Raw genomic sequence first — 18385 nt, forward strand, 5'->3', positions numbered from 1 at the left:
AAGGATATTCGGTGTGCAGTTATGTTAGCTTTTTCACATCTCAAAGTTTTACCATTTTGACCTCAACATCTTACATAATACTATCAAAATCCATACTGTTTAGACATATCTCTAGGTCAAAAGTGTATTGTTAAAATATTCTAGCTTCATCTAGCAATTAGTTACTTCTGTTAATTATAATTGACAGGTAGTTTTGCCATATGTGATAGAGTCCTACACTAGTACTACGGACCAAAAAGAAGAGTTGGTTCCTTTTAAATGTCTGCAATTTCCTCAAACGATTAATCATGTTTTACAGGTAGAAACAGTTTATAAATTTGTCTGGTATTTTACTGTGATCATTTTAATTGGTAGGTAATTTTCCCACACATGACTGAATCATACTCCTCATCGCAGGATACAGCAGATGAAACCTTCATGTCGTGCACACTCAAATTTTTTCCGTACGTTATTGACCATACTTTGAAGGTAATGTAAAGAACTATATTTATATACTCAAGACTTTTGTTTTCATCAACAGGTTGTTCTCCCACACATGACAGAGTCGTATTCATCGTCACAAGACCCTCCAGAAAAATCCATTCCCATTTGTACGTTAAGAAATTTCCCAAATGCTATTGAGCATACATTACAGGTAAGAACAGCATGATCCCTCCAGGTGTATGTTTTTTTTATGTTGTACAAATGTAATTGTTGGCCTCTATTTTCCCAGGATGTGGAAGGTTGAATGTGTTTGCATGTTTTTAGATTACAAATTAGCATGGGTATATAGTTTTGACCCATCTTTCCATCTGACCAGTAGTTCATCAGTGACAATCATTTTGGTTTCCAGATTCTTAATAAAATAATTTACATAGGTTTGCAACCCTAATGGGATAAATGATCACATATAATGGGAGGAAGATCCTATTGATTTTGAGGTCTATGTGTCTAGGTCATGGTGACTTCAAATAAATATTAATTTGTCAAGAAAATTGTTTTCTGGATTCTAACAAATTACCTAAAATGGGGTCACAACCTTACTAATTTAAGGTCACTGTGTCCTAGTTAAATTTTACAATTGCTAAAAATAGACAGAAATTTGTCCAGGACAGTGTTTTTGGATGCTTAATCAGATTGCCACTTATTAGAAATATGGTCAAGCTTAATGAGAAGATTTTGAGGGGACTACCTGTGGCCATTGCCATAGTTAAAAAAAGACTTAAATTTGTGCAGAAAAATTGTACCCAGATGCTAAAATCAATTATTTGATTCAGATTGCAATGTTACTGGGATAGGTGGTTATATATAATGAGAGGAAGAATCCTAATGATATTTTAATGCTTGGTCTAAGGTCAAGGTCATAGTTGCTTAACAAAATTTGTTAGACAATATTTCTGTTTTAATCATAACAGAAAAGAATCATACTACTCCCCTTTACAGGTGTGAGCTTAGGGTCCCTTTAATTCTGACTCTTTTATGGACCTTAATTGCACTTCATTAAATATTTAAGAATTACAAGATATATTTATCTGATGATCACTCAAGTTTGCTTATTGCTTATTTACAACATGTTTTAATAGTTCTATAAAGAAATACAAAAAATTCAAACAAGTTTGATTTATTGAATATTTAAAAAAGACAAAAATAAAATAATTTGATTTATAGATGCAGGCACATTTCAATTTTATGATTTTTACAATGCAAATATAAGCAATTTCAAGCCTTATTTTGTCAGTTAGAAAAAGTTTTCTACTGCAAATTGTTACCAAACTGAAGGTCCAAAGGTTCTTGGCTACTCAGAATATGATTCAACTTTGTAAAAAATTATGCATTTAAAGTATTTAGTATTTGAAATAATAAAAATAATAATGATTTGAATTTTTCAGTGGGCCCGTGATCAATTTGAAGGATTGTTTAATCATCCAGTAGAATCAGCTCTACAGTACCTCATTGACCCTAAATTTATGGAAAGAACATTGAAATTGCAAGGAACTCAACCAGTAAGTACACTTAATGTCATTTGTAGATGTTGTTCTCCTGACAACCTCAAAATGAGTGTACACTGTATATGATTGTATACAAGACATAGTTCATTATTGTCAATATATATAAAGAAATTATGTATGCCATGAATTCATCTCAAAACCCTAAAAAGAATATGTCCATGCTTTTATCAAACACCACTATGGATGATGTCGCAGTAATCTTTGTTTATTAGTATCTATTTAAAATTTCCTGTATATCCAGTTTTGTGCAAGTCCTGCTTTTAAAAAAAAATAGTGTAAGTTTGATAGCTTCCAAATTGCCACTGCTTTAAAACTGATTAGGAATTAAAGGAAATTTATTCCACTGAAAATAAAATTATTTCAGCAATGATGCTTTCCAAAATATTTGCTGGTTTTGAATTTATAATTTTGATATAGCAAAGATAAATCATAGATGTTTGGGGTGGATTTAAAGTTATTAATGAATCATTTGATTTTTTTTTATCTATGTCCGATTGATATAAGGGACAAAAAATGTTTTTATCTGCATTGAGTACAATCATAAAGATTGTGTTGCAAGGATAGGATATTTTAAAAGATATTATGTTGATCTAATAAACTTTTACTGTGGATTGACTTATTTTCGTTGGTACCAATTTTCGTGGGTTAAGGAAGAACTTATATTTTCGTGGATTTTTGACTTTGTTGATTGCCAATCTCTTTGCCAAAGTCTATGGAAAATTTGTAATTCGTTGAACATTTGAATTCGTGGTTCACCTTTGACCACGAAACCAACGAAAATTGGTATCCAACGAATAATAATGAATCCACAGTATATAAACTTTAAATGTGGAAATATTTTCTTACTCAATGTTTGATGTGTCATATGTTAATTATTGTAGACTGAAACTTTGGAGACAGTAAAGAAAGCTTTGACCACAGAGAGACCAAAGGATTTTCAAGACTGTGTAGCTTTTGCTCGTAATCTTTTCCAAGAGAATTATAATAATTCAATACGACAGCTTCTGTTTAACTTTCCATCAGATCAGGTAACCTATTGATTAGTTATTTCATTATGTTATAGATGTTTATTTTTAGCTATAAGCCCAGTATGGTAAATAATGTGGATTCATTATTATTCATCAGTGATTTTCCAACCCTCATTTTGGGGCCGAATTTCGGCCCCATTCCCAAAGAGAAATATGCTCTTTTTTTCCCAATTTTCAGCTCTAAAATTCCCAATCGTATATGGACATCGTTGCGAGATTTTGTTATTGTCGTATCTCCGTATCGTGTATTATTTTGTTGACAAATCTCTGAGCGTTCGGGGTATTTCGGGAGTTATCATTATCGTTCACTTAAGACGATGATTGGTTTGCAATCTTTTTTGGATTGCATTGCAATCTACGATATTCTGGTCACGTTTGCGCTTGAAACATCCGAATGAATAATTCAATGACAAAGCAAAAAAATGAGACATAATGTAAACAAAATGAACGTAGATCATGTCTCATAATTCCAAATATTACACAAAGAAGCTAAAGGCGGTGGACGGTAGTAAATGCCGGAAGCTGGAAGCTTTTGGATTCAAAAAGTCGTTTCTACTTCCTTCTGATGAAACAAGTGAAAGAAGGAAAAGACCGACTCTCAGATACAGAACTGGAACAACTAGTTGACATGTTTAAAAATAAACATGAAGGAAAACTTGGAATTTTAAATAAAACTAAAAAATAAATGCTTCAGATTTCAAATGTGTCTTTTTAGAATTTCTATAGATTCTCATCATTATAAATAGAATCAGAAGGGATAGGTTGAATTTTACCTTTCAAGAGTAAAGTTACAAAGCTTGAGTGCATGCAAATGTGTCCTCTGACACATTCAACTTTTATTTTTAATCCTTTTCTTTAAAAAGATAGCTTATTTTGTAGGCAATTCATGCAGTTAATCCTTCTCAGAATGCAGGATTTTGCACCTAATTTTCAAAATTTTCTTGGGGGGGGGGGGCATGCCCCCAAACCCCCCTAGCGAGGCGCACACGGCTTATGCCGTGTGCCCGCCGTCGTAAAGACCAATCATATTTTTCCCAAACCATAATTTTTTTCCCAATTGCATGGGCCCCAGGACCCTTCCCCTAAACACCAGGAAAATCACTGTTCATGGGATACCAATTTTTGTGGAATTCATGGCTATTTTTAAACCACAAATTAAACTGCAGACTGGAGTAAATCCACAAAAATACAATTGCTACTTATTCCACAAAAATTGGAACTAATGAAATTAAATGAAGCAACTGATATGCAATAATACAATATAATATACCTTACAAACAATTCATCTGACATTATTTACTTATCTCAGTGCAACCCATGAATATATGAACCATGAAACTCTGAGAGAAACTGGTATGATTGTGTCTGTTAGAAGGATATTACAACCAAAAATCTGCTTTAAAATCTTAATTATAAATAGTTAGTTGTTATTTTCCGGGGTACACTGTTTTAAAAAGATACAGACATTCATCAAATTGTTTTGTTTTTTTTTTGTTTTTTTTTTATATAAAGTTTTCATCTTTTGTCATGATTTGTAGCCATCCCATCCCATTGCAATTTTGATTGGAAGGTGTATAAATCTTTATATGCATAAATAAATAAAATCCCTTTGTTAACAGCTTTTCTAGTGTTTGTATTTAATACAGATAAGTAATCATTAACATGTTTTGTGGTAAAAGTGAATTTTCACCAGTGTGATCCACACAAGTTTTTAACAAAATTGTAAAATAAGTGAATTGTTTCCTTTTGCAGGTTACATCATCAGGGGCACCGTTCTGGTCAGGACCCAAAAGATGTCCACATCATGTAGAATTTAGTATCAATAATGTAAGTAGTATACTGCAGTTAGAATAATCAATTCAAACAAGTTATTGCAATAGTGTTTACAGTCACTGATACAGGGTATGATTTATTTTAATAGCTTGTAAGAAGTCAATTTTTAAATACAATTGACAAAGTGTAATTTGTACAAAAGATATGTTTACGGGGTCTTACAAATTTTTCAAAAACTGAAAAAATACTTTCAACCCTTTGAGAAGGTGTACAAGTCTTACAAGGTATATATTAATCTTCTTGTGATAGTAACTTAATCACCTCTAAAACTGGAATAGATTTTCAATCAATCATGTTTGTGTGATCTTGTATTCAACTAGGATCTACATAAACTTTTTTACAGGATGTCCATGTTGATTTTGTTGAATCATGTGCTAATCTACGTGCTGAAATGTATGGAATACCACAAGTTCGTGATAGAAACGCAATCAAAAGTATGATTGGGAAGGTCAAAGTTCCAGAGTTCACACCAAGGTCAGGAGTCAGAATAGATGTGAATGATGCTGACATGGAAAATAACAGAAGTTCAGGATCTTTTGGTTAGTACACAATACCCAAGGTGGAATATTAAACAGCTGCTGCTTTCTGTTTGTATACCATTCTTAGTAATCAAATTTGTTCACTTTATAAGTGTGGTGCACCACTTAAGTTTAATTGAATTCCAATCAATGGAAAAATCGTAATCTGTACGGTGTTTTCCTCGAATGCCAACATTTTATATGTTACCTATTCCTTGAACGCTAACAAAAATATTTCAATAGATGTTTATATAATAATAATAGGTGTTTTTATAACTATTTAAATGTATTTATAAGTAATAAACTGTTAAAAATAATAAGTGAACTTGATAAAATTGCAACAATTTATCAATTTTTAATAAGAAAAAATAATAGATTTTGGGGTTGAAATTATTATTACTTTTTATTAAAAAAAAAGATATTTTGGAAATGGAAATGTTTATTAACTTGAGACATATTAGAAATATTAATGAAATTTTAGTTATATTCAATTATTTCAAACTTAAAAAGGGATATTAGAGATTCATTTAATTCCATATCATTTTAATTAATTAATTTAGTTAATAGTTAATATGAACTTACAATAAAAAAGGGTGTAATATTATCCAAGAAAAATATTCTGAACAACTGGACAAAATAAAACATAGTAATCTAACACGAGATACAAAGTTTCAAGAAATTCGATTAAGTAATATGGGAGGATATTACAGCACACACAACTATAGAAATATTGAAAAGAAACATCAAAGTCCAAAGAGTCTAATGTAGAATTTGTACGAATTGGAATTCCTGACATTATGCACATGTTGACTTTGTGATGCAACGATTTTCAAAGTTTCATTTTAAGAGAATCCATATTTGTTCAAGCAGCAACAGCAAAAAATGATTTTCAACAGTTGACAAACACGAATTAGATTTAGCTACCTGTAATTTACCTATAATTTACCTATCTGTGAATTAGTATGATTGTTTTGATAAGCATGTATTTTTGTTGTGATAACTACTTACACCTATTCCTCGAACGCCAACATAAATTTACAGGTAAATTGTCGGTAGATCAAAGGATGTTGGCATTCAAGGAATAAACCGAGGAATTGTACATCAGTATTTAGTTGTACAAATGGTTTATTCCTTGAGTACAACTAAATACTGATGTACAATTCCTCAATTAGACATTTCAATAATATCCTAGATATATTTTTGTTGAGCCTTTGACTTTTGTTAAAAGCAAGACATAGCAATCCAACATTCCGTCGTTGTCTTCGTCTGCAGCATCCACAAATATTCACTCTGTGGTTAAAGTTTTTGAAATTTTAATAACTTTTTTAAGCTATCCTGGATTTCTACCAAACTTGGACAGAAGCTTGTTTATGATGATGAGATAGTATCCAGAACTAAATTTGTAAAAAAAAAATTGTTTTATCCGTATTTAACTTATAAATGGAGTTAGTTTTTCTTCCAGTTAACATTACATACAGTCTGCAGTTAAAGATGTAAAACATTTATTAAATTCATAAACTATCCTTGATATTTACCAAACTTGGACAGAAGCTTCTTACAATAAGAAGATAGTATTGAAAGGAATATTTTTATTATTTTTTTCCTCATTTTTGTTGAGCCTGGGATTAACAGCAAGAGTAGGCAAGACAATGGGTTCCACGGAACCCTTACAAATTTTTATGAAAATACTCGTGGCCATTACCCTGAGATATGTTAAACTAGATCAGAATGCATTATTTTATTGCATTGGTTTCTGTCTAATTCTATTGCTGCATAATACATTACCCAGAAAAAGTTCTAAAACAATCTAAATTAGCCAGGATAACCATGCAATCAGACATGAATTTCTCCACCCATTCGTCTCACATGTGCTTATGATTAAACATTTGTTATGCTGCAGCAATTCACTGAAAAATTTCAGTCACCTAACAGTATGTAGTTATAGATATGTTAACATCTACATACCTATTTCAGATGAAAATCAATTAGAAGAATTACAAAAGTCAATACCACCCCCAGAAAGTTTAAAGGACTTAAAATTAACACCTATAGACTTTGAGAAAGATGATGACACAAATTATCATATGGACTTTATTGTTGCTTGCTCAAATTTACGTGCAGAAAACTATGATATCCCACCAGCAGATAGACACAAGGTTTGTATATTTGTACAATACTATAACACTTTAATAACAATGAAATGAATAAATCTTTATTTACAACTACATGTATATGAACATACACTTTAATACGTTTCATCTTTTTTTATGCTGACAGAAATGTCCTAAATCTTAGACAGGCTGACAATTTGTCTGAAACTACTCATTTCCCCATCTTATCTACAATATTATTAAAGTTCATTTTGTGCATAGATGATGTAAAGAACAAATGAGATGTTACCTTTTAAGTGTACCTATGTCAGGACAAAAGCCTACATGGAAAGTATTATAGACTTTATTTTAGTAGAACTTGATATTAATTTATATAATTGTTATACCCCTGCTTTTAAAAAATGGGGTTAATCTGTTTTACAGTATGTCCCATGAATATTTTCGTCACATTTTTCTCAGGAACTCAAATACAACAAGATTTCTGAAATTTGGTTTCAGTGTTCACATAAGTCAGATATACCTTGTGATGTGTGTACACATTCATCACTCAACAACTTCCTGTTTATCAAACTTTTTATAATTTTACACATCATAGCCAAGTTGAAAATTTAGTCATATTTTTCTGAAAACTGCAATACAAGGATTTCTGAAATTTGGTTTCTGGGTTTATATAAGTCAGCTATAATGTGTGATGGGTTTTCAGATTCATCACTCAACAACTTCCTGTTTACGGAACACTTTTATCATTTTACACATCCTAGCCAAGTTGAAAATTTTTGTCACATTTTTCTGAAGAACTACTATACAAGGATTTCTGAAATTTGATTTCAGGGTTTATTTAAGTCAGCTATACTGTGTGATGGGTTTTCAGATTGACACTCAACAACTTCCTGTTTACCAAAATATTTCATAGGTTGTGTCAGTGAGCAGTAGCTCACAGTGTTACTTGTTAATCAAAATAGTTAGTTGTGTTGTTGACATATATTTCAGAGTAAATTGATTGCAGGAAAAATCATTCCAGCTATAGCAACCACAACAGCTTTAGTAGTTGGTCTTGTGTGTATTGAATTGATCAAAGTAAGTTGTCTAGACCAAATTCTTTAAGGATGTTGTAGACTTCACATATTATCTTTCATTGTAGAGACTAAAGGTGTATGGTCTTAGTGAGCTATTGCATGACAAGCTCACAGATTTAACACCTAGATAAGACATTAAATAGAGCCCTACATATTTTCAGCAAAAAACTATATAAATGAGGCTGTTACAAATCACACCTGCTTTGTGTATCTTGAGTACCATGCAGACACACCCCATTTTAAAGGTTTTTCATTTTCATAATTTGTATAAGCTTGATAAACAGAATGCTTTATTATGGTTATAATATAAAGTAACTATGTTAGCGTAGTTTGAATAACAGTGACACCAAGTACTTGGATTAGTTAATATAAAAGTTTATTACACAAAATTCCACAGTTTATAAGATATAAGACAGCTTATTGAAGCTCAAAGAGAAAAGTTTTAAATGAAAAACAATTATTCCTTCAAAAATTTAAATACTGCCAATAGATTTGCTCCTGTCCAAAGGTTTTTTCCTTTAAACTTGATTTTTTATTATTACTTATTTTATTTTTCAGATAGTACAAGGACATAAGAAAATGGAGTCTTACAAAAATGGTTTTCTGAATTTAGCATTGCCATTCTTTGCTTTTTCAGAACCAATTGCCGCCAAAAAGAGCAAGGTATATTTAACCTGAATAGATTTGTGATCATAATTTAACAAAAAACTATATCCAATATAATAGTTAAATAATTTGCTGATATTGTTCATTTTTTTTCTATTTCATAGGATAAATGTAGAAGGAAGACTTATTTTAAATATTCCAGATTAAAGAATTGATTTATGATTAGCAATTTATTTTAATTTACTGATCTATCATTTCAAACTGGATGTATTAGCATGATTACAATTTTGTTTTTAATATATAAACTGTACTTTTATTTTCCAGTATAATGATGAAGAATTCACATTATGGGATAGGTTTGAAGTACAGGGTGACATGACTTTACAGGAATTATTAGATTACTTCCAGGTAAGGAGCATTTTAATTTGAAAAAAATGAGTTTAGTTTTTAAAATATTAAGGTTTTAGTTAATGTACTGAAGTTTCATTTCTAAAGTTACCAATTATGCTACTACAGTCATTGAAACTTTGTCTCCTTTATTTACCCATTGTTCTAAGTACACTATTCGTGTGTAGCTTATAGTTTATAAACTAGAAACAGTAAAATATCTTACAGAAATATCAAGAGGAAGCTGTACTATAAACTTTGAAGTACACCAGTCTAAAGAAGGTCATTTGCACCAAAATTAAAAAATTTCCCAAACTTTTACTTTAACTGGACCTGCAACCGGAAGTAGTCGTTGCTAGGCGTATTTTGATAATAAACACTATCAGTAGTTATATGCCTTAGGGTTTACACTATTTGTCAAAGTTTCAGGCATCATAACTTGGTGTTTCAGACCTTGAAGGTAAGCCAACCCCTCCAATAAACCCAATTTTGTCCGATTTCAATTTTAGAAATTTTGTATTTGAGCTCAAAATGAACATATCAAGTAAGAAACATGACAATCAATAGTGTAGGATTGAGAAAATATGTATACACTACGAATTAAATGGCATTACAATAACCTTCAAATGTATGGAGCGCCATTGGTGCCAAATAATGGTGTTTTGGGTACGGCTGAATATTGCCCCCGCATGATAAGGGTTAAGAGTTATATGATAACTATAATTTGTATGATAAAACAGTTAAGGGGATTGGCAATTCTTTATTTTAATAATGTAATGTTTCTACTGTATTAAAGTTCATACTTGAAAAACTGTATTTAGTTCTTTAAAATACTTGTAAAATAGTATCTTCTATGAGAATGCATAACATCTAATTTTGAAATTATATTTTTCAGAAAAATTACAACTTAGAAATCACAATGTTATCACAGGGAGTTTCCATGCTGTTTTCATTCTTCATGGCACCAGCAAAAGCTAAAGAAAGGAAAGCTTTACCGTAAGTTATCTTTTTTTACACTTCAGCAAGAAAGAGAGTTTAACGAATTTGCTAACCTGTTATAAAAAAACAACAAAATTATATTTGTCTTCCAAATAATACAGAAATATTTCAGTGTTATTTGAATCCACAAGTCCCTGATATATTAAATTTCAAGCTTTTACATATCACAAATTGTCAAAGTCCTAATTGGTTGTGAACTAGCTGTAAAGATCAGTCAAGTTCTTAAGGTTTGTATATTTGAGATATATCAATCCATTATAGATTCATTATTTGACATTGAACATTCCAAATTAGCCTTTAAAAGACCATGTATGTATAGATTCTATCTCTGATATTGAACAGAACAATATTGTTTTCTTAATAGAAGTCTTTTATTTTTGTAGGTTAACAGAAGTAGTGAAGAGAGTATCGAAGAAGAAAATTCCAAGTTATGTACGAGCTCTAGTCTTAGAAATTTGTTGTTACGATAAGGATGGAGAAGATGTTGAAGTTCCATACGTTAAATTCAATCTACCAAAACAGTGATAGTATATGACAATTAGTTGTACAGTTAGCATTCTATTACATTCATCAACCGTGTTCACTATCCAGTAAAAAGCAAAACGCATATACACTTTTTCTAGAATTAACAAAAGCAACAGACTTAATTCTGACTGATATAGTATGTTAGAATTGCATAATACAGATTTAAATCTATGAATGAAAGTGGTACATATATTATTTATGTTTTGGACGAATACCTTTGTCAGAATTATGATTACTACAAAAAATTGTTAATTTATTGATATAAAACATGAATGTTTAAACAATATTGTAAATTAAGCGCTATTGGCTTCATTGAAAGTTGCTGGTTGTTAGTCTCATTTGTGATAAATATTTGATCCATCATTTTTTTTTTGCATTTTGCACCCCTCATTATGTGTTTCATTTCTTGGCATATAATTATTTATTTCACTATGTATGTGATAATCACATTAAATAAGCTTAGGTGTTGGAAAAGTAGTTCATACATCATCTCTTTTGTGGGCAATATGAATATTCAGTCTTAAATCAAGTATTTTGGTCTGGATCTCACTATTCTTTATCACTTTGTAGGAGTTGATTCATATACATTTTCTAGTAGGAAGACACAAAATTACTATGAAATTATTAAACCATTTCATGACAAAACAGTTGTGAAAAATATAATGGAAAACCTCTTGAGAAGACTTTTTTCAAGTGAATATTTTAAAAAAAATTCTCAAATGTAATCTTTTGAAAATCAACATGTCAGCATGGAATGGTGGACAATACATCCAAGTTTGCATGTTAAAAATAAATAGATTTCTCGTACATATGATTATGTATATATGATGTTTTGTAGGCAGAGCCCATTTTCATACTTTAATATTTGTTTGTGCAAATAAAACTATTATTTTTCTATGTGAACAATGTGTATATGATATAGATTGGATTTTTTTCTACAGTGCATTGAGAAAGAATTTAATGGTAGAAAAGATGTACATTTTTTTCTGAACTTGGTCCTTTATTTTGATGACCTTTCTCTCAAGGTAAATAGTGCTATTGTAAAACAAAAAAAGTGCTCAATGAGAAAAAAATATTAAGATTATTCAACAAATGCATTTTATGACGAGATGAAAATCTTTATTGGTATGCATATCATAAGTTTGTATTTAGAATATATTGAATATATATTTATATATATATATATATATATGTATTTCTTTCTGAACAGCTTTATTTATAATTGGTTTTCTTTTTCTGTTGTCTGGTTATACAGATATGAATATACAGAAATTACAAATTAAAATGCACTAGTAGATATGTGTCTTTGCCTTATTATTATACCTACTGTGAAGGAGGCGTATACTGATTTACTCTGTCCATCCCATCAAATTTCATGCACATTTTTCTCAAAAATGGGTTTTCATATTTCATCTTAAGTGAGCTACTGCTCAGTTCTACTTCTTCCATATTCTGCCCACACTCAACTTTCTGAATATACTGGCAAAATTGGTTCTACATGCTTAAAAACAGGTAAAAGCATATTTTCATCTTGAGTTGTAAGGTTGGTCACTTGTGATTTGAATGTTTCAATTGACCCTGCTGTGGCAATTTTCGGGGGGAAGCTTGTTCCAGTTTTTGGTGGTGTTCACAAAGGGGCCATTTCCTGCAGTCTGGTTGCTGTTTGTTCCATGTATCCAAACTGTTGTGTGTGTCTGGATAGTCTAGTTTGCCTTTGGAGGTACATGTTTTTGTTGATAGCTACTTTGTCTTTGACGATCTCATACATCATTGAGAGCCTAGCCTCTGCACCATTCATGTAGACTTTACCAACCCAATTTGGTGATCATGTCATGACACTTGATCTGTTTCTGTGGTGCTTGCTGACGTATCACATAGCCCTCCTTTGAACATTTCAATTTGATCAATATGTTTTTGATGAAAGGGGTCCCATAATGTTGGGACCTTACTTGAGTTTTGTATTCTTGCTTTTTATACGACCGCAAAAATTGAAAATGTTCTGGGCGTATATTGGTATGATGTTGGCATCGTCGTCTACGTCGTCGTCGTCCGAATACTTTTAGTTTTCGCACTCTAACTTTAGTAAAAGTGAATAGAAATCTATGAAATTTTAAAACAAGGTTTATGACCACAAAAGGAAGGTTGGGATTGATTTTGGGAGTTTTGGTCCCAATATTTTAGGAATTAGGGGCCAAAAAGGGCCCAAATAAGCATTTTCTTGGTTTTCGCACTATAACTTTAGTTTAAGTAAATAGAAATCTATGAAATTTTGACACAAGGTTTATGACCACAAAAGGAAGGTTGGGATTTATTTTGGGATGTTTGGTTCCAACAGTTTAGGAATTAGGGGCCAAAAAAGGGCCCAAATAAGCATTATTCTTGGTTTTCGCACAATAACTTTAGTATAATTAAATAGAAATCAAAAATTGAATAATTGGGGTTCTTTGATATGCCGAATCTAACTGTGTATGTAGATTCTTAATTTTTGGTCCCGTTTTCAAATTGGTCTACATTAAGGTCCAAAGGGTCCAAAATTAAACTTAGTTTGATTTTAACAAAAATTGAATCCTTGAGGTTCTTTGATATGCTGAATATAAAAATGTACTTAGATTTTTGATTATTGGTCCTGTTTTCAAGTTGGTCCAAATCGGGGTCCAAAATTAAACTTTGTTTGATTTCATCAAAAATTGAATAATTGGGGTTCTTTGATATGCCAAATCAAACTTGTGTATGTAGATTCTTAATTTTTGATCCTTTTTTCAAATTGGTCTACATTAAAGTCCAAAGGGTCCAAAATTAAACTAAGTTTGATTTTAACAAAAAATGAATTCTTGGGCTTTTTTGACATGCTGAATCTAAAAATGTACTTAGATTTTTGATTATGGACCCAGTTTTCAAGTTGGTTCAAATCAGGATCCAAAATTATTATATTAAGTATTGTGCAATAGCAAGAAATTTTCAATTGCACAGTATTCAGCAATAGCAAGAAATCTTCAATTGCACAGTATTGTGCAATAGCAAGAAATTTTCAATTGCACAGTATTGTGCAATAGCAAGAAATCTTCAATTGCACAGTATTGTGCAATAGCAAATATTTTCAATTGCACAGTATTGCGCAATAGCAAGAAATATCTAATTGCACAATATTGTGCAATAGCAAGAAATTTTCAATTGGAGTTATCTTTCTTTGTTCAGAATAGTAGTTGAATCAACTTAAATCATTGTTTTATACAATATACAATGTATATTCACTTTTACTACCAACCAATCTTTACCATTCAGTGATAACAAGCACTTTATTTTACATTTTAATATTTTATGATGTATTTAAAAGAGTAGTTATTGTTGCAAACTCCATTAGAAATTTGAATTGATATCAGTTTTGGAAAAAGGGAAAGGGGGATGTGAAAAAAAAATGGGGGGGGGGGGGGGGGAGTTAAATTTTTCTCATTTCAGATTTCATAAATAAAAAGAAAATTTTTTCAAACATTTTTTTGAGAGGATTAATATTCAACAGCATAGTGAATTGCTCAAAGGCAAAAAAAATTTTTTAAGTTCATTAGACCACATTCATTCTGTGTCAGAAACCTATGCTGTGTCAACTATTTAATTTTAGATTTAAATAAGTTTGAAGAAGAAATCTTTAATTGATTTGTAAAATCTTGACATTTGTTTTGTGTAAAAAACCCATATAATGTCAAAAATTTGATCATAATCCAAATTCAGAGCTGTATCACGCTTGAATGTTTTGTCCATACTTGCCCCAACTGTTCAGGGTTCGACCTCTGCGGTCGTATAAAGCTGCGCCCTGCGGAGCACCTGGTTGAAGCTTTTAGAGCTGTTGGTTTAGGTGGAGAAAACCAAGGTTTTCTGCTGGCTTTACTGGTAATGTAATTGATATGTTTTCCCTAATCTAGTTCGATTGTTAGAGTGCAGCCCAGGTACTTAATTGATGTACTGTATAGCAGGTTATCTTCATGAATAGAACAAATTAAAAGTGTATATGCAAAGGTATTGATAAAAGTTTTGAGTCCGCCAAAATAATAACCGCTAAATATTTCGTCTACCTGATTCAATGAAAATTGGGAAAGTAACCCGCTATATGGTATATACTTTATTCCCATTTGATCGACTTTTTCTTACTGGAGACAGTTGGCACAGAACTGTTGATTTTAGGTCTATCGCTAGGTCATTTATATGAGAAAAAAATAGACTAGAGCCTAAGACTGACCCTTGTGGAACTCCAGATTCTACCTTTGTTCTGTATGACTTGTTTATGCCCAACTACCACTACTTGGGTTCTATTTTTCAGGAATGCTTCTATCCAGCTGTTGGTTTTTTCCCTGATTCCATAGTGGTGGAGTTTATTTTCGAGTAGGCTTGGTACCTTGTCAAATGCTTTTCCCAATTTAAGTTTCTTTGTCAGGTCATCAATGCATTCTAAGAGTTGCGTCTCTCAAGATTATTTATCTCGAAATTCATGTTCTAGTGGATATTGACTGTTGTTTGCCTCTGCGTGTTTCATAATGTGGCTTGTTACAGTATGTTCGATAGTCTTGCATCAGATACATGTAAGTTGATATTTGTCTGTAAGTTGCTGGCATGTACTTTTGACTCTTTTATATGCTGGTGTGATTGTTGCTGTCTGCCAGTCATCTGGTACTTTGCTGGTCTCTATTGAAATATTAAATATAATGGTAAGTATGGGACCGATTTGGCAGGCAAGTTCTTTAAGTACCATTGGTCTGATGTTATCCGGTCCAGTGGCTTCGTGATGATTAAATGTTTTGAAGTTTGTTACAGATCGGGAACAGAGGAATGCTATTCTGACAGTGAAGTTGCTGTTAATGAGATATACATAGTTTAAGGGAACGACCATTTGACTTCAAGGGGGGTGGGGAGGGTTAATTTTTTACAAAAAATTATTGTGATCAAGCAGATGACCATACCATAAACGGAAGGTTGAGATTGATGCCCTATCCTTTGGAATTGGTGTGAAATTATACCACAAGATTCCACTACTCAAAAGGTAGGTTGGGATTGATTTTGGGGGTTGTGGCCAAAACCTTTTAGGAATTAAGGGTAAAAATAACAATCCTTTTTTTTCTGGTTTCTGTACAATGAGTTAAGTATGAGTGTAATAATCTCTATGAAATAGTTCTAAAAATGGAAACTTGGAGTTGAGTTTTGGGAGTTATGAGACCAAAAACAGAACTTTGCTATCAGTAGAAATTGCTTATTTCTTGACCAATATCAATGGGGTTAAATCATAGTCTTTGAAAACTACAACGTATAACCGAAATTGATGTTCAGAATGGCAAGATATATACCAGTACCTTCAGACTACGTTTTCCCCCCATCTTAACCTACTAGATTTCTTGTAGGGGTTATTGCCTTTAAAGGACCATGTTGACCAATTTTATACTTGAACTAGATGCTCTAAAGATAAAGAGCATGCCTATCTCACCTAGGTTTATTTGTGTCTTCAACAAAGGATAAAAAAGAAATTCTGACAAAAATCTATTTTAGATCAGTTTTAAAGTGAGCTTTTCCCGTCACTTGGCGTCCTTCGTCGTCGTTAACTTTTACAAAAATCTTCTCTAAAACTACTAGGCCAAATTTAACCAAACTTTGCCACAATCAACATTGGAGTATTTAGTTTAAAAGAGATGTCCGATGGGCCGGCCAATCAACCAAGAAGGCCGCCATGGCTAAAAATAGAACATAGTAGCAAGTTATTTCTGTGAAACGTCTTTAAAGCATTATGCGCACAGAGATACCCATTTATGTGAACCTACTTGCAACGTTTGTGCCAGTAAAGATTGCATTATGATGAGTGCATTATCATGTAGATCTTTTGCAATCACAATCACAATGCGAAACCTGATATGGATTTAGAACTTGCAAAAAATAAAATTAAATACGACTAACACCAACGTGAGAAAGCCGACAATATCAAGTCGAACATCACTGGTGTTAACAAAAATCACAAACAAGAGATGTGACTCGTGTTAAAAAAAGTCGTAACCTTGTCCCAATAGTTATCAAAGGTACCAGGCTTATAATTCAGTACGCCAGACGCGCATTTCGTCTACATCAGACACATCAGTGACGTTCATATCAAAATAGTGATAAAGCCAAACAAGTACAAAGTTGAAGAGCAATGAGGATCCAAAATTCCAAAAAGTTGTGCCAAATACGGCTCAGGTAACCTATGCCAAATGGAGGAAATGTTAACACTGTAACCAAACATGGTGCGGCTTATACCATGCATCACTTTGTGAACTTTGGCATTATTTAATCGTCGTGTCCGAAATGTGAAAACATAGATCTCACGCCTGAATCCCGATGCAAATCTGTGGCAGTCGGTTTATATATGGATATAAATCTATGGTGTATCGTTTGTTCTAAAAATGAAACAAAAAAACTTCTGGACGACATGAACACATCTACAGCGGCGACGATGCGGCTTGACGGTTCTGTTCTCACGTGAGGCAAGAACACTACAAGGACGCTATACTAGTTGCTAATGATACTAAGGCTTTCGATCTCTATCCAATACTAGAAGTACTGGTTGACCAGCACTCTGTACGTCCTGATAAGATCATATCCAACGGACCGAAAGTCATGTACATGTATATTCATATAGCCAAGAAACTCAACTTAACTTTCGTAGATTCTCTCAATTTCATACCTAAATTTCCAAAAGCAAAGCTGGAAAATTTTTTAAAGGGTTACTTTCCACATTTCTTTAACCGAAAAGAAAAACGAAGAATACATATGGCATCTTCCAGACACTACTGATAACTTGTGTCATTATAAGAATTCTGATAGAACACAATCCTTGAAATGGCACCGCTCCAATGAGAATTAACCCTGTCAAGAATGACTGTCTGAATTCCAATAGGAACCAATTGTGCCCCTCTTCTTGCTGACTTGTTTCTTTATTATTATAAGGCTGACTTCATACAGGAACTTCTTAGGAAAAAAAGATCCGAAGATAGCAATATCCTTTCACTTCACGTTCCGCTATATTGATGATGTAATCTCACTAAATAATTCAAAATTTGGTGACTATGTTGAACGAATCTATCCCATCGAACTGGGGATAAAGGATACCACAGATACAACTAAGTCTGCCTTATATCTTGACTTTCATCTAGAAATTGACAATGATGGTCTGTTGAAAACAAAACTATACGACAAAAGAGATGATTTCAGCTTCCCAATTGTGAACTTTCCATTTCTAAGTAGCAACATTCCAGTAGCGCCTGCCTACGGAGTATATATCTGCCAATCAATACGATATTACCG

The 18385-nt window shown here is 32.1% G+C and overlaps 1 protein-coding gene across 10 annotated transcripts in view; it reads left to right on the forward strand.

Moving 5' to 3' along the window:
• Nucleotides 1-11432, forward strand: part of LOC143076576 (ubiquitin-like modifier-activating enzyme 1) — a 30333-nt gene extending 18901 nt beyond the window's left edge. For 8 of the 10 annotated variants that reach the window (XM_076252430.1, XM_076252443.1, XM_076252399.1 and 5 more), the window contains 11 exons: nucleotides 521-634; nucleotides 1869-1982; nucleotides 2870-3016; nucleotides 4769-4843; nucleotides 5193-5388; nucleotides 7342-7523; nucleotides 8469-8555; nucleotides 9113-9217; nucleotides 9485-9568; nucleotides 10443-10543; nucleotides 10930-11432. In XM_076252430.1, coding sequence (XP_076108545.1) covers nucleotides 521-634; nucleotides 1869-1982; nucleotides 2870-3016; nucleotides 4769-4843; nucleotides 5193-5388; nucleotides 7342-7523; nucleotides 8469-8555; nucleotides 9113-9217; nucleotides 9485-9568; nucleotides 10443-10543; nucleotides 10930-11071 — 1347 coding nt within the window. In that variant the 3' untranslated portion in view covers nucleotides 11072-11432. Of the gene's footprint in view, nucleotides 1-187; nucleotides 299-354; nucleotides 469-520; nucleotides 635-1868; nucleotides 1983-2869; nucleotides 3017-4768; nucleotides 4844-5192; nucleotides 5389-7341; nucleotides 7524-8468; nucleotides 8556-9112; nucleotides 9218-9484; nucleotides 9569-10442; nucleotides 10544-10929 lie in introns of all 10 variants that reach the window. The other 2 variants (XM_076252417.1, XM_076252413.1) reach the window with 2 other exon arrangements.
• The last annotated feature ends 6953 nt before the right edge of the window (nucleotides 11433-18385 follow it).

The sequence above is a fragment of the Mytilus galloprovincialis genome, chromosome 1, assembly GCF_965363235.1.
Source record: "Mytilus galloprovincialis chromosome 1, xbMytGall1.hap1.1, whole genome shotgun sequence".
NCBI lineage: Eukaryota > Metazoa > Mollusca > Bivalvia > Mytilida > Mytilidae > Mytilus > Mytilus galloprovincialis.